Source organism: Alosa alosa, chromosome 14 (assembly GCF_017589495.1).
Source record: "Alosa alosa isolate M-15738 ecotype Scorff River chromosome 14, AALO_Geno_1.1, whole genome shotgun sequence".
NCBI lineage: Eukaryota > Metazoa > Chordata > Actinopteri > Clupeiformes > Clupeidae > Alosa > Alosa alosa.
The window spans coordinates 16160747-16172150 of NC_063202.1; the positions used below are offsets into that span (position 1 = coordinate 16160747).

The 11404-nt window shown below is 40.3% G+C and overlaps 1 protein-coding gene across 1 annotated transcript in view; it reads right to left on the minus strand.

Moving 5' to 3' along the window:
- LOC125307654 (mucin-5AC-like) overlaps positions 1-10932 on the minus strand; it is a 50024-nt gene extending 39092 nt beyond the window's left edge. Inside the window, exons 1-11 of the mRNA XM_048263711.1 lie at positions 10923-10932; positions 10243-10504; positions 8137-8251; positions 7731-7818; positions 7517-7623; positions 4819-5035; positions 4612-4737; positions 4394-4511; positions 3948-4086; positions 2484-2591; positions 2200-2269 (exon numbers count right to left, since the gene is read on the minus strand). Coding sequence (XP_048119668.1) covers positions 2200-2269; positions 2484-2591; positions 3948-4086; positions 4394-4511; positions 4612-4737; positions 4819-5035; positions 7517-7623; positions 7731-7818; positions 8137-8251; positions 10243-10504; positions 10923-10932 — 1360 coding nt within the window. The remainder of the gene's footprint in view (positions 1-2199; positions 2270-2483; positions 2592-3947; positions 4087-4393; positions 4512-4611; positions 4738-4818; positions 5036-7516; positions 7624-7730; positions 7819-8136; positions 8252-10242; positions 10505-10922) is intronic.
- Between the last annotated feature and the right edge of the window lie 472 nt (positions 10933-11404).

Genomic DNA, 11404 nt, shown 5'->3' on the forward strand with positions numbered 1-11404 from the left:
ACTGTTTTGTATGCTGTAGGCATATGCCATGTTGCTCGGGCAGTTGTTGGCATATTTCTCTGAAGACAAAAAAAGAAGTTTTCAGCACCAATTTCTGCATTATATAATACAATGAGTAGGTCAGTAAGTAGGTACTTTCTTTATATAGTGCATTTGTCATGCACAGAGTATAACACAAAGCTCTCTACACACAGACATTAAGACATAACAAACAATAACAAAAAATACATTACATAAGTGAAATTAGTTCAGAGATTGCATTCAAAATGAAATGTCCATGGGCCAAGGTGACTGTCGTGAACTGCGCATAGCATGGTGTCATGAGAGCAATATCTACACAGGTAAATGACTGTTTTGTGTTGGATGCTGTGTTCTCACTCACTGCAGGTTGTGTCTCTCCACCCGTTCAGCTGGATGCCTTTAGCTGCACATGCATGCACATAGGATGAGAGAGCAGCACACATGCAGTCCTCACTTTTCTCACAGTTGCAGCTGTCGTACATGCAGTTCTACAGCAGAAAATCACCAAAAAAATCTAAATCAAATTTGGTTTGCCATGCCTCTACTCATAGTGATCATAACTGTTGCAGTTGATGTTGTAACGTGTGTATTAAAGGTTTCACAACTGCTGATATTTGCTAGTTGACAAGTTTTTCATAATAGTTGTTGGCTAGTTGACTAGTCGTTTTGCACCAGTATGCACCATGCATATTTGCACCATGCTAGCGCTAACATTATACATTAGGCCGCCGTGGCCTACTGGTTAGGGCTTCAGACTTCAGACAGGAGGGTTGCCGGTTTGAACCCCGACCAGTAGAAACGGCTGAAGGGGTTTGGTGCCTTAAGCAAGGAACAAGTTTCATTTTCGGTCAAATACTTCCCTACATTTGCCCACAACTAGTTGATTGCTGTTTACAGCACAGACTAGTGATTTTTAACTAGTCGACTAGTTGACAAAACCTCTAGGGCCCTATCTTACACCTGGTGCATCGCAGTGCCAGACGTGACGCAACTGTCTTTGCACAATGTGTGGTCAAGAGCATGATCACAAATTGCTATTTTGGCACCACTGAAAATGATAATGCCACTGACCAAGAACAACTTGGTCTAAAATGACGTGCAGTATCACAATGTTTTTTTCAGAGTGCATTGTCAAGAAGTATAACTAGTGATCTGCCCTTTAGCAACGACCCCCTCACAACGTAACACAAAGACTCTACTACTGTGCTTGGATGAAAGTCCTTAGGCTTTTTATGCAGTCATTTGAATATTATTAGGGTAAGTGTTGCTTTGTTTTCGATTATAACCTCATCAGTCAGTACTGTAAACATAAAATAACAGTGTGTAAGACACTGTTTTGTCGTTGCTTATGGCTTATGACGCATATTCAGTATTCTACTTGTCACATTCAGTCTACTTTATTGAAAGCTTGCTGTTGTGAAGGTGTGCTTTGGTTTAAGGACAAACCCCATGCTTAATTGTAGATGTCTGGGTTGATCTCACTGTGGCATGGGCCTGAAAACCTAAATGCACTTAAACCATATGCTTCAGTCAGGGTTTTAGTGAAAATATGCAGGGAGCAAACCACTGATGTCTGGGCATACTTCTCTGTAATGATAAGAAAACCATATTCATCAGCTTATTATCCTGGCCATCCTTAGCATGCATTTTGCAAACACATCAACAAGCTTGTCATGCTATCTCTACCATTGTCGATGCTTAGGCTGCAGGGGTTCTCCAAACTGCTCTTCACATCAGGACAGCTGGCTCTTGTTTTCCAGGTGTTGGCAAAGCCTGATGCTGTCCCCTCAGTAATTCCATTCATCGCCAAGAAATCATCAGCCTGAATGCTGTTAAAGTTTCCACACAGACCTGTGGGTGCATTGAGAATAACTGAATTAGGCCCATCTAAAGGTCATTGTTGGACATTGTTGTGTTTCACCACATTGGTACGTACCACATGTCTTTTGCCTGAGTTTAGAATCTGCTGTGATGTACACCTGCATGATTGGTGACAGCTGAATTTCCAACTGAATACCAACTGAGGTCTGAACAATGATGAAAAATGTGGATGCTTCAAAAATCGTCACCCAGCTGTGAAAGTAATTAAAGAACACCATATTATAAATGCATTACCAAATAAACCAGTCATAAGAATTTTAAGCTGTTAAATTCCAGTATTCTGTGTCAGCAACAAACCTGTAGACAGGGGCAACTGAGAGTACTTCCTGTTTACAAAAACTTTTCCATTGGACTGGATATTAATCACCTGGGCAATGAAGAAAGAGTTACATGTATGTATTAACTACACTGGTAATGTATTCTTAAATGTAGAACATTTAAATATTTGAATCATTGAATTTACATTTAATATTTAATGTGATGTGATCTGAAAACAGATACAAATTTAATTGTTAAACAAATTGATGGCACAGTTGACCATGAGAGGGTTTTATATATCAACATTAGCAGGTAGTACTCACAGTATCTCCAGAAACTGCCAACGTCAAAGCCTTCAGACAAGTCTCTGTGTCTGTCAAACCACACCTGACAAGATCCCCAAGCACTGTGAAGTCGGCCCCATTACATTGCTGCAAAAGCATGTTTGAATATGATAACATATTAGGTCTATTTCAGGTATTTTGTGAGTCTACACTGAATCCAATCACACCATTACCAAGATGGAACAAAGATATGAGTGGATTCTGAAAAAAGCTTCTCAAAAAGGATAACAATTGAAATACCATGGAAATTATGAATGAAAGAAGAAAAAAAGTTGAATTACATTAAGTAATCATATAGGCAGAATACTTTTCCAGAAATAAAGGCAAAAAAGTGAAAGCCAATTTAGGTAAATAATGGTTGGACATTAAACTGGAAGGGATACAGAAATACATTTTTAATGTACTCTCAACCTGCACAATCTGACAAATTAAGGGAACCTTTAAAAGGAAGAAGTCACAGAATGGATAAGGATAAGGGCAGTGGACTGCCTTGAATCCTTATAACCAATTAGTGAATGAAACACATACAGTAGTGATCCACGAAAAGAAAATTGCCTGAGCACTAATGACTACATTGTCAACTGAAATGTCAGATAACATTCCTCAAATTCCTGAGTTGAATTGTAGCTGGGAATCTGGCTCTATAGAGACTACTTTTTGGTTCTATTTTAATGATCTAGGCTAGATATGATTTGGACTGTAACACAAATGAACAAGCTGAATAATTTTCCATTTTTTTCTTAAAGTGATAATGATATCAAATAAAATATTAAAAGAAATATATAAAGACCACTGTGACATGAGTTTAAAATGGAAGTGGAATAATTTTACATGAAATTTGACAAGGTCTTTGGGCAAGATGCAAGAAATAATCAGTATTGCTTTACTGTCGTAAACGCTGTGACCGACTCAGTAAAAGAGGGTCTGAATTACAGGGCTGACAATATTAATTTGACAAAATAAGCTGTGCCATCCAAATAAGAAAGATGCGTTCATAGAAAACAATGATAATAGATGGTATGCAGGATGATGTAGCCAAGTGAAGGAAGAAATTCAGTCAAATGAACGAAATTAAGATGAAGTCTCATTATGTGTCTTAAAGAGAAGAGTGCACAGAAAGCACGTTATTTCTACAAGACACCGTATCTCCAGACAAAAGTACTGGAAAACACGTTTTCACCTAAAAACATTCCCAATGTGAATGCTCATCTAATTTCTAGGCAGATCTAGGCAAGTTATGCACCTGGCATAGCAGAGTTTGACATATAATCAGAGAGAACAGGCATGAATCATTAGTACCGGTATTTATTTCTTTGAGCAGTAATGATTCTCAAACAGTATTATTAGAATACATGGATTAGCAGGACTGGATCATTATAATTATATAAATGTCAGTAATGGAGTTGATCTCAGCACCTGTCGGAGTTGTGTATGGAAACTGACCTTGGTGAGGACATAGGTACAGTCCCCATGGAAAGTGTAGGCTTTCCCATCATAGGTGAAGAAGTGGGAGCCTCCCTCCACAGAGCATGTTGCTGGGCAGTCCTTCTCTATACAGCTCCACTGGCCACCACCACAGGTACTGGTTAGAAACACAATTGAGTACATTTAGTCAATTTGAACAAATTATCATTCAAGCAACAGTAAGATGTTTCTGTGCAAAACTACTCTAAAGCCAAAAGATATGCCTTGCAAACATTAATAGCAACAGACTGCATACTAGTTGGCTCAGGTGAATTGAATTACATTTGGTTGCATCATTGTGTAAAAAACAGTTCTTACATTTCACCATGAGCAATTTTAGGAACATATAAAAACTAGTTACCTTCAAAATACCTCAGGCACCACTAAAATGCATACTGCTACATGCAACATTCCAGAGTACTTACCAGTGTTTACAGTTGCTGGAATAAGACTCTCCAGGTTGGTATATGTTTCCGTTGTTGCTGCAGGAGCACTTTGTTGAGCTGATGCAGCCCTTCCCAGTGACATCATCAAACACAGTGCCTATATAAAGGTAAATAGGTTTTGGGCTACTGAGTAACTTCATACATCAGGGACACCAACAATAAATGAAACAGCAGACCGATTTGTCAGAGATTCATACCTGGTGGGCAGAAGCATCCATCCATGCAGTGCTCCTCACACACCTGTCCTCTGTCAGGGTTTGAGCAGGTGTCCACACACGGGCTTCCACACTCCTGGTGCACCATGTTGGAGGGGCATGATTTTGCTGGAGGACATATGGGCATATTAGTTACTGCTGCTCACCTCATCCCTGTGGATACTGACGGAGATAACAGGAGATACTCACAGCAGAACTGTTCTGTTCTCCATTCGCTGGGTTTTCCTCCGGCATGGATGCACTGACGTGAGTACTCAGAAATGGTGCCGCACAGGCAGAAGGAGTCAGAGCTGTTGGCACACAGGCAGAGGTCCCTCGCACAGGCCTTGATGAATGAGTCGGCGTTCACTACGGCTTTACAGCTTTCAAAGGCAGGGCTGGAGAGCAGCTGCTCACATACAGACGTCTAATAAAGACAAACAAACAGAATGATCACAACCTTTACCAAATGTATTTATTTCATACATTCTATTTCAAGAAACACAAGGATCATGGAGACTTTTTAAAATATCAGCAGGTATACTTTTTAATCAATAATTCTGACAAAAAGGAGCCACCATAACATTCTTGATATGGTGGCTCCTCTTTGTCACAAGCGTCCGAAATTTAAATCTCAAGTCTGGTTAGATAATGCCAGGCCTGCCAGAGAGCTGAAAGGAAATGGCTAAAAGACCGTCTTCCAGTCTCCCATGACATTTTTAAATCTACTTTAGCATCCTTCCAGGCAGCCGCCAAAGCAGCCAGAGCTAAATACTTCTCTGATATTATTAATCAACATGCTAACAGACCCAAAATTCTGTTTCACACTATTAATCAAATCACCAACCCTCCACTCTCACCTGCTCCCTTCACAAGTGCTGATGCTTGTGAGAAATTTAAGACATTTTTCATTGATAAAATCGAAAACATCAGAGCACTGTTCTCTCCCCCTCTTCTGCCTTCCCCCCCCCCCAGTTAAGGTGTCTTCAGGCCCTTTATTTACTTTCAGTCACTTTGCTGATGTATCGCTAGCAGATCTCAAGGACATAGTCCTCTGTATGAAACCCACATCTTCCCCTGGTGAATTGATATGTTGGGCCCTTCCATAAAGCTAGTTATCAACTCCTGTTTGACATCTGGTGCTGTCCCTGCCTGCTTAAAGCATGCGGTGGTCCAACCCCTGCTTAAAAAGCCCAACCTGGATGCAAATTCTTTGAATAATTACCGCCCCATCTCTAAACTCCCTTTCCTTTCCAAGGTACTGGAGAAAGTAGTGCTGGCCCAGTTGCTTCCCTTTCTGACTGAGCATAACATCCTTGAGCCCTTCCAGTCAGGTTTTAGAACACTCCACAGTACTGAATCGGCTCTGCTAAACGTCACCAACGATCTGCTTCTCACTCTAGATTCAGGTCAAAATGAAATCCTGGTTCTATTGGACCTCAGCGCAGCGTTTGATACTGTGGACCACAACACCCTCCTTACCCGTCTTGAGGACTGGGTAGGCATAAAGGGGACAGCACTACTTTGGTTCAGCTCCTACCAGAACCTTCTCAGTATCCCTTGGTTGTTTCTCTTCCTCCTCAGCTCCTGTTTCCTATGGGGTCCCGCAAGGCTCCATTTTGGGCCCTTTGCTGTTCTGTTTATACATGCTCCCCCTTGGTGACATCATCCGGCGATATGACATCTCTTTTCACTTCTATGCTGATGACACCCAGCTATACCTGCCCTTAAAATCTGATAACTCCATTCAGCCTCTTCTGGATTGTCTCCAGGATATTAAGTGCTGGATGAATAATAACTTCCTTCAGCTAAATGATAATAAGACAGAGGTCATAATTTTTGGTCCTTCTAAAGCTAGACCCCTGATTGAAGGGAAATTAGCCCACCTCTCCTCTTTTGTCAAGCCACATGCCAAAGATCTAGGTGTCATCCTTGATTCAGAGCTCTGTTTTAAAAGGCAGATTAGCTCTGTTATCAAGAGTAGCTTCCATCAGCTGAGAATTATTTCCCATCTCAAACCCTCTTTGTCTCCCAAAGACTTAAAAACAGTAATTCATGCATTTGTTACATCCCGGTTAGATTATTGCAACTCCCTCTATCTTGGTCTCCCCCAGTTCCAACTTTCTCGTGTGCAATTGGTACAAAATGCAGCTGCTAGGATGCTTACTGGCACCAAGAAATACCAACACATCACCCCTGTTCTGGCCTCCTTACACTGGCTCCCTATTAGCTTTAGGGTCCACTTCAAAGTCCTTCTAATTGTTTATAAGGCACTGCATGGGTTGGCTCCCTCATATATTTCAGACCTCCTCCATCCCCTCTCAGCATCCAGGTCCCTTAGATCTGCCGACAAGGGTCTTCTCTCTGGGCCAAGACCCGCCTCAAGCAAAGAGGCGATAGAGCTTTTGCGGTGGCAGCCCCACGTCTGTGGAATTGTCAGCCCCCAGATGTTAGACTGTCTCCCTCCATCACCACTTTTAAATCAAGACTAAAGACCCACCTTTACTCCTTGGCCTTCCCTGCTTCCTAGCTGTCCATCTCTCTCCTCTCTTCTTCATATTTTAGTGTCTTCTGTACTATTGCTATTTATTTGTTTAGGGCTGTCTATTTGTCTATTGTATTTCTGTATTTGTCTTGCTTACTCTCTCTGTGCTTGCCTTTTATATTTTGCTTGTTCTGATTTGCTTTTATTTTCTATTTTTAGCCATATCCTCTGTACAGCACTTTGGTCAGTGGAAACTGTTTTAAATGTGCTCTATAAATTAAATTTACTTACTTACTTACTTACTTACTTATCAATCGTTAAAAAGAAACAATTAACAAGAAATCTGCACTCTTTATGGCACTGAGTAGTGTATTCCTCTAAAATTATTTTGAATGTGGTAGCAATTCTATGATCCAGTCATACCATATCTTTGCACGTTGGTTCAGGTGTAATTGGCTCTGTACAGGTTTCAGTTGGACCATCCAGCTTCCAGAGGCTTCCATAGTCAAGATTAGAAATGGGCACACCCTCTGAATTAAAAAGAAAACCATATTGTGTATAATCAACCATTGTTCTCCACACAAATAACTTGATCATCACAAGTCAGAATGTTATAATGACGAAAATGATTTACCACTTGTGACAAACTCATTGTGTGTCTGGACACCATTGAAGTCTCCACACAACCCACAAGTTTGGTTTGCATATTTCTTGTCCAGTTCCACCTATGAGCATAAAGAGTCTCTGTGTCAGCTAAGAGTTGAAAGTTGACCAGAACACAGTACTGACTCTATGACACTGCTCTCAAGCTCTTGAAGGTCAAATTCATATGCTACTAGATAGAATAGTTTTGCAATACTTTTGAAGAATCACCCATACAGTTCTTAAAACATGGTAAAAAGGAATTAAGATGAAACCCCAAATCTTAAATACTCACTTACTTTTCTTTTCTCTTAAGATAACTATTGAAATGATAACCTGTCATTTAACAATATATATAAAAAAACGTATGAAGGTCGTAGATGAGGTGCAGAGTTTCATACCATAAAGGCATCATCCTCATTCCAATTGGCCAAGAGCCCCAGCTTTGCCTTGATGTTGATGTAGGATGAGCTCTTCTCAATGAGAACCCCTGATTCACTGAATGGCAGTATCACACTAAAAACACAAACAAATGTCCCCAAGGAAATGCACATCAGACCCGTTTCATTTGAACCATGCTGTCTTACTATTTGAAATTACATTACATTACATTACATTACATTTGGCTGACGCTTTTTAGCCAAAGCGACTAACAACATAGTAAACAGTTTAAGTTTTAGAGCAGTTCTCAACAATTTTAGGACAATTTAAAAACATTAGAGTACAGTAAGAATAAGTGCATCAGTGAGTGCTGTTTTTAACAGTTACTTGTCAGTTTGAGACGGCTGGTGAGTGCTAGGATCAGTAAGACTTGTTGTAAGTGTTGCTATGAGAGGAGATGTTCTCTAAATTACATCCTTTGTTAGAGGATCTATGTTTGGGTCATATCTGACAGTAGCATGGAAGCAGGCCTGAACTGATCATGCCCAGAATATTTGAGGTCAGAAAATTCTGTCTGGATTCTATGCCCGTATGAAAGCTGTGCACACCAATCAAATCGTCTGGGTGGGCTTTAGGCGATGATGGACAGATGATCAACGGTGGATATTCATGTCACCTGAGCACATTTCGGTTGATTTTATTTACAACAAAAAGGCTGTTGCTAGAGAAGCTAGACATTTAGCTATCGTGTCTGTTGTACAAGATATTGAAAGCGTAATAACAAAAAATGAACAGAAATGAACAGCAATTAAGGCATTTCATTTGTCGAGAAGGATGTTTTGGCCATTCTCCCTTAGGGTTGGGCACCGAAACACGGTTCTAATATGGCACCGGTGCCGACGCAAACGGTAGTAACTGCATCAAATAACAACATGGATTTCGGTGCCTCATTTCGGTGCTTAAATAGCGTTTTTTTTTTTTTTTTTTTGAGGCATCACTGCATGTCATGCGCCATCTCTAACGTCTTGCTCTGATAGCAACACATCCAGATACAGTTAGCTAACATGATAAACACTGGATGTATAAACCAGAGGGGTGCACCACATAGGCGAGTGGACAGTGTTTGACAGCTTGCGTGAGCCCAAGTAGCTTACTTTAAAGCGATATTGCGAGCTCTTGTCAAAATCTAGCAGTGGGCCTAACTACACACAAGCAAAAGGCTATGAAAGAACATCAACATTAGGCTAGCCTATAAGTTACACAATATCCTTGCTAATGCGCTAACTGACATTTATTTGAAATGTTATCAGCAAAGTTGTAAGGTGAAAACTTTATTTCACGGTGTGTTAAACAACATAATAGCATAGGCTATTAATCTTTCATGTGCATGAGGCCCATATAGCATCACAATGAATATAAAGATAAAAGACATGTAGCCTAACATGTTCAAAACTACTGCGTGTTATGGATTAAGACATGAAATTTCTTGAAGCATTTGGGAATACACTGAATTAACTGGAAAGTAGAGTCCCTGTTAGATTTGCTTCCTTGCAAATGCCGTTGTCCATGACTTGCCAGTTTTATGGCAAGCGGTTTTAACATACCTTATGGCAAACCGCCTACACTGGGTAAACTTGAAAGCAGTGTGCATGCATGGCAAGCTGTTTTAACATTTAAATGTATTATTCGTAGGAGCAATGAGATATTGATAGTGAATTGAATATAACAGTTCAATTTCATGTTCAAATTTGTCTTATCAATAAAAAAAAGCAATTCATGCTTTAGATCATTTTAATTTAAAACATTTTTAAAACAAAGTACCGGTTCAGGCACCGTTTCGGCACCGGCACCGTTTTAAAAGTATCGATTTAGCACCGGTATCGGATAAAACCCAAACGATACCCAACCCTATTCTCCCTACAGGATTCACATATTTCGTTGCTCTGATTGGTTAGGTCTACCAATTGTGTGCAAAGGCCTCCCCTGTATCAGTTGAAACATGCCCCATAATCACATCCCAATGGCGCAGTACCAGACTCAAATTCTGAATAGAATTGACCAGTATTCTTCAATGAGATCTCTAATGACAGAAGAGAAAATAACGGAAACATTGAATATCCACTTACAGTTTTCCATTTACGGAGACAGAGCCCTTCACCAGCTCCACTACGGTGCCCTCCAGAACCATGGTGATCTTGCTGATGGTCGGGAGGCCATTCTCCAGCTCCCTCCTCATTTGGATGTTGAAATCCTCATAGCTGCTCTTGCACTGAGAGGCCAGGACGTAGTTGCAGCTGGACGGGAGCTGGAAGATGTCTCCATCAAACGTCTTGAAATGGTAGTTACCCCACGTGCTACAGACCTGTTCATTGTGCACTGGGCTTGTTCCTAAGAATACATGTTGAATTTATTCACATTTTCATTTGTTCTTCTTTTTTTCAGAATTCCTCATCAGTATCAATTGATTTCAGAGTCATCTTCAATATAATGCCAATGTAACTTTCCATTTACTCTACTTCTTGGGTGTGTAGGAGAAATTATTTTATATTGTTCTCCAGTTTTACACACACACACACACATGCATATTGATAACACTGAAATTTGTTGAATTGTTGGTTTTTAACTTATAAACGGCTCTTTGCTGTTGTATATTTCTGAATTAGACTAATACACACCCTGAAGGGAGTGCCACAGTAGGCCCCTAATGAATAGAGCTGCTGTATTTGTAAGATTATTTGAGATGCACTTTTATGAATCCGGCATTATCAAGCCTTTAGCGTCATGTGATGTAAGGATATGACCTTACCTGCAAGCATTCGTATTTTGGTCATTGTAGGAATTACATTAACCTGTGCGGAACCTGTAAAAGTAAAAAAAATCAAAACATAAAACCTTCCCTGTGCACTGCTAAACCAGCCACACAATGAACATGGCAAAGCCATTGTACCTGTGTCTGAGGTAGTAAATCCGATGCATACAGCCATCCATACTAGCACCCAAAAGGGTGTCTCCTTTGCTGTCCCCATAGTGGTCCTGTGGTCTGATGCTCCACAGGTGTGAGAGAGGTACAAACCTGAACTCTGGAATTTATACTACCAGTCTTCGTGGATTTGCTGGGAGGAAGGTGTGGCAGTAGGGCTGAACTTGATTGACTTGATTGACCCCATCAAAGTCACCATAGCAGCTCTCTTGCTTTGATGACTTGTGTGCTTTCCCTTTGATTTTAGATAATGTTAGAAATATGTTTAGGTTTATTTTACATTTTTTATGATTTTGATTTTGGTCACT